This window comes from Polypterus senegalus, chromosome 6 (genome assembly GCF_016835505.1).
Source record: "Polypterus senegalus isolate Bchr_013 chromosome 6, ASM1683550v1, whole genome shotgun sequence".
NCBI classification, from domain to species: Eukaryota; Metazoa; Chordata; class Cladistia; order Polypteriformes; family Polypteridae; genus Polypterus; species Polypterus senegalus.
The window spans coordinates 123,755,569-123,760,568 of NC_053159.1; the positions used below are offsets into that span (position 1 = coordinate 123,755,569).

The following is a 5,000-nucleotide window of genomic DNA, read 5'->3' on the forward strand; positions in this document are numbered from 1 at the left end:
TGGGGCTCGATGGCGAGACCCTGGTGGCCGGGCCTGCACCCATGGGGCTCGGCCGGGCACAGCACGAAGAGGTAACGTGGGTTCTCCTTCTCATGGGCTCAGCACCTATGGGAGGGGCCAAGGAGGTCAGGTGCAGTGTGAGTTAGGTGGTGGCAAGGCGGGGACCTTGGCGGTCTTGGCTACAGAAACTGGCTCTTGGGACGTGGAATGTCACCTCTCTGAAGGGAAGGAGCCTGAGCTAGTGCACGAGGTCAGAGGTTCGCAAGATATGGAGTATCCACCCTTTGGGAGTCTCTGGAGGGAGTGCTTGAGGGCTTACCTTCTGGGGACTCCCTCATTCTGCTGGGAGACTTCAATGCTCACGTGGGCAATGAAGTGAAACCTGGAAGGGCGTAATTGGGAGGAATGCCCCCACCCCACCCCAATCTGAATCCGAGCGGTGTTTTGTTATTGGACTTCTGTGATCGTCACGGATTGTCCCAAGAATCACCATGTTCAAGGCTATAAGGGTGTTCATATGCCAGTCAGGCCTGGTAGACCCAAACATGTTGTGAGGGTCTGCTAGGATAGAGCTGGCAGAGTCCCTATCAGAAGTGCTTCAACTCCCACCTTTGGCAGAACTTCGACCACATCCCAAAGGAGGTGGGGGAAATTGGGGACTCCAAGGTGGGCTCTCCCATCTCTGGGACCGAGGTCACTGAGGTGGTCAAAAAACTCCTTGGTGGCAGGGCCCCGGGGGTGGATGAGATACACCTGGAGTTCCTCAAGGCTCTGGATGTTGTAGGACTGTCTTGGTTGACACGCTCTGCAACATCGCATGGTATCGGGGACAGTGCCTCTGGTTGCGAACGTGTGGTGGTCCCCCTTAAAATGGGGACGAAGTCTGTTCCAACTACAGAGGATCACAATCCTCAGCCTCCCTGGAAAAGTCTTCGGTTCTGAGAGGAGGGCCGTCGGATAGTGAACTCAGATTTGGGGGAACAGGTGATTTCGTCCTGGTCGCAGAACAGTGGACAAGCTGCACCCTTAGCAGAATCCTGGAGGTGCAGTGGGAGTTTCCCACCAGTCTACATGTTGGACTTGGAAAGGTTCAACCGTTAGAACCTGTGGGTGCTCCAGGAGTATAAGTCGGACCCCTATAACACTGTTGGGCCTGTACAACGTTAGAGCTGTCCCCATTACGCAAAGCAAGCCCGTTCCAGTGAGAGTTGGACTCGGAGCTGCCCTTGTCACGATTCTGTTCATAACATTTGAACAGAATTTCTAGCGCAGCAAGGTGTTAAGGGGTCGGTTTGGTGGGCTCAGGATTGGGTCCTGCTTTTGCAGATGATGTTGTCCTGTTTGCTTCATCAGGCCGTGATTCGCCCCTCTGGAACGGTTCGCAGCTGGGTGAAGCGGCTGGGTGAGAATCAGCACCTCCAAACCGAGACCATGGTCCTCAGCCAGAAAGGGTGGGGTGCTCTCTTAGGGTTGGGAGAGATCATGCCCCAGTGGAGGAGTTCAAGTATCTTGGGGTCTTGTTCACGATGAGGAAGAATGGACGTGAGATCGACAGGGATTGGCGGCATCCGCAGTGATGCGGCTCTGCATCAGTCTGTCATGGTGAAAAAGAGCTGAGGGCAAGGCAAGCTCTCAATTCCTCAATCCCAAGTTCCCACTCTCACCCATGGTCTGAGCTATGGGTAGTGACAAAAGAACAAGATCGCAGTACAAGCGGCTGAAATGAGTTTCCTCCGGGGGTGTCTGGGCTTTCCTTAAAGATAGGGTGAGAAGCTCAGTCATCCAGGAGGGGCTCAGGTAGAGCCACTACCCTCCTGCCAAGAGAGCCAGATGAGGTGGCTCGGGCATCTGATCAGGATGCCTCCCGAAAGCCTCCCTGGAGGTGTGTTCGGGCACATCCAACTGTGGGAGTGAGGCCCCAGGACAGCTGGAGGGGACTGTCTCCCGCTGGCCCTGGGAGCCTTGGGATTCTCCTGGAAGAAGTGGGAAAGAGAGTCTGGGCCTCTGCTGTAAGCTGCTGCCGCTGCTGACCTGACCCTGGATAAGCGGAGAGGATGGATGGATGGATTAGCACTATATTTACCGTATTTTTCGCTCCATAAGACACACCTAGGTTTGAGGGAGGAAACAAGAAAAAAATATTCTGAACCAAATGGTGTACCAATATATTTAATAAATTATAGCAGAATAATATTTCAACCATGTAAGGCCAACAGTGGTATTAAGAACCATTGCATCACTGTCATTAACAAATCAGGAGAGACTTTAAAGTTCAAGCACTCTTCTAGTTTTCTGGAAACCCAAGAACTCCTCATCACTAGTCTCAAATTTGCTTATGCAGTTGCTGCTCACAATCACTTTGCAGAACGCGTGCCATCACGTCAGCAAAACCTGTCCAAAGCCACCAGGGGACAAGGCACATTTGGATCAATGCTCTCTAAAGTTATATCGCCAGTCTAGTCTCATCTCTATTTGTAATGCTACAAAGCCCTTCATTTCATCTTTTGTTGTGGATTTCCACTTTGAAAACGAGAATGCCGCATTAGCGCCCAGGCCACGATTCAAAAAATTGCTCTGCATATCTGTTTGTCTTGTCTGACAGTAGCAGAAAAGCAGCCCCAGGAAAGAACAGCCTGAAGTAGTCCAGCAGCTGGTAATCTGTCGAGTCCACAGCATGCCATCTTGTCTGGAGTCCGGTAGCACAGTTTGGCTCCCACCGAATCAATGTTCAAGTATTCCTCCCACATGAAACCTTTACGAGCGTGCGCGGCCGCGCAAACGCCGCTCAGCTGGCAGCCAATCAGCAGGGGGCGGCATCAGTGCCAGATCAGCTGATGCCAGCTCCTCACTCTCAACAAAATCAGATTCTGAAAAAAAAACAGAGTCCAACTCCGGGATAATGCGCAAAACATCATATGCCGAGTATTTTGTTTTCTGTACTCGCCTTACCTCTGGCTGGCGATGTCATCTTGTCTTTGTTTACATTTGTTTTGCATTTAGTAACTCTCCACGACATTACAAGGATTAGATGCCAAGTCAATGAGTCTAACATTCCTCCAAGCAGAGACAGAGAGAGAATGCCCAGATGACGTAACGGTGAGTTTTGTCACCATTAACAGCTGATTGTCGTCCTCTACCCCTGGATGTCGACTTTTGTCAGGTAATACACATCACGGTCTGTAAGCTCCATAAGACGCACAGATATTTCCACCCTTCTTTTGGGGAAAAAAAGTGTTTCTTATGGAGCGAAAAATACGGTATATTGTAAGATGGGAAATTATAGTGACCTGTAGCTGGTAAATATGAATAGCATTTGCCAGTCAGTTAACTGATTCATAAAGTTAATTAAATCAAGCATTTCTCACTTTAAACACATATAAAGCTGCATCGCATGAAATACTCTTGAAATGAAGGAAATGCTTACTTCTGCTCCATTATGTCGAAAACTAAAGATTGTGCTGTTACAAAGCAATTTGGGTCCACCTGGCCATCTTCTCCACATATCTTACCTGCAAAATCAAAGAAATAAATCAATTTCAAAAAATATCTAATGATAGTATAGTTCACATACTAAAACAGTTCTCCAGTAGGAAAGAATACATTGCTTTTGTTTACTGTTAACATAGCATTTTTTCCCCAATAGCCACAATAAAAACTACTCTATACTGCAGTCATTTCTGATAAAATTCACAAATGTCTTGAATAAAAAAAAATGATTAAGATTTACAATATGATCTTCTTTGGATAGATTATACCAAGAATTTAAGCAAGCAAACAATGTGAATGGTGGTTAAAAGTAACCTAAATGTATTCTTTTCCACCCAGTATCTGTTGTGCAGATGTGCACTGTTTTGCATTACCTGATACCCATGTCTTAAGAAATTAATGAGAAATTTCATCCCCAATGTCTGCAGTATTTTATGTGGTGGAATTTTCCTGCCATATTTAAACTACAAACATTAAGGTTATACAAACTGGACAACATAGTTAGAAAAGCCTGAAAAAAATTACTGCAAATAAGCTGCAGGTTACAGAGTAAATACTTTGGTTTTATAATCACGGTGATTCAATTTTCTCTTTTGTATATCACACAATTAATTACATTTTACTTTTGATTAAAAAAATTTATAATAAAATAAAATAAAATTCTGGTATATGGGTTTTCACATGAATTTATACAATTTATATAATATAAAATATATATCTGCTACTGTAATACTTGTTTTGAGAAGTTGTTTAGGTGCAAAAGACTAAATGTCTCCGAAAAGGGACACGGTTTCCGAATATGGGGATGCCTTGCACCAATATAGTAAAACTTTGCAATGCTATCAGATATGAACATCTAGATCTGGTACAATAATAGCTGACAAACAGGGCACAAAAGGAAATTGATTCCAGGATTATGCATCATAAAATGTTTTGGTTATGTACTGTAAAATCACATTTTTTTGGATGGAAATCCCCAAACCACCAATTTTTTTGTCTTTTTTATTTAGTTGATATTGGTGTTAACAAAGGTTTTTATAATTATACTAGCCAATAATCAGGCCGGTTTTTTAATGATTGTTAAGCACAGGGAGAAAATTAACATTTGAAAAATCAGTAATGTAATAAATCAGCAAGAAAAGCAACATTGTAACAATGCGCGAACCAACCAACACTGGTTCGTCCATTGACTGAAAACTGGCGGACCGCAATCGCGCCTTCTTTTGCCAGACAGAGGGATGGGGGTGCACGGCGCGGAGTGTGGAACAGGAGAAGAGGGGAAGGACGTTCATTCAGCTGCCTCAGTCATGCTAGTCTGCTGAATTCTCAGTTCAGTATGTACTGCCCACTCATGTGTCCACCTCCAACTCGTCACTTGAGTCGTTGGCTGCATTTCTATATATAATCTACCAAGACACCCGACCACAGTAGTAGAGAGGAGGTGTGCAAAGGTAGGGGCCGGCAACCAGTGGGAGTGTAGGAGTCGCACTTAGTGGGAATTCCACGGTTTGCAG

The 5,000-nt window shown here is 45.6% G+C and overlaps 1 protein-coding gene across 3 annotated transcripts in view; it reads right to left on the reverse strand.

Annotated features, from left to right (window-relative positions):
* The window catches only part of akap10 (A kinase (PRKA) anchor protein 10), a 54,802-nt gene that overhangs the window by 18,062 nt on the left and 31,740 nt on the right, over nucleotides 1-5,000 (reverse strand). For all 3 annotated transcript variants that reach the window (XM_039757033.1, XM_039757035.1, XM_039757034.1), the window contains exon 6: nucleotides 3,425-3,509. In XM_039757033.1, the coding sequence (XP_039612967.1) occupies nucleotides 3,425-3,509 (85 nt within the window). The remainder of the gene's footprint in view (nucleotides 1-3,424; nucleotides 3,510-5,000) is intronic.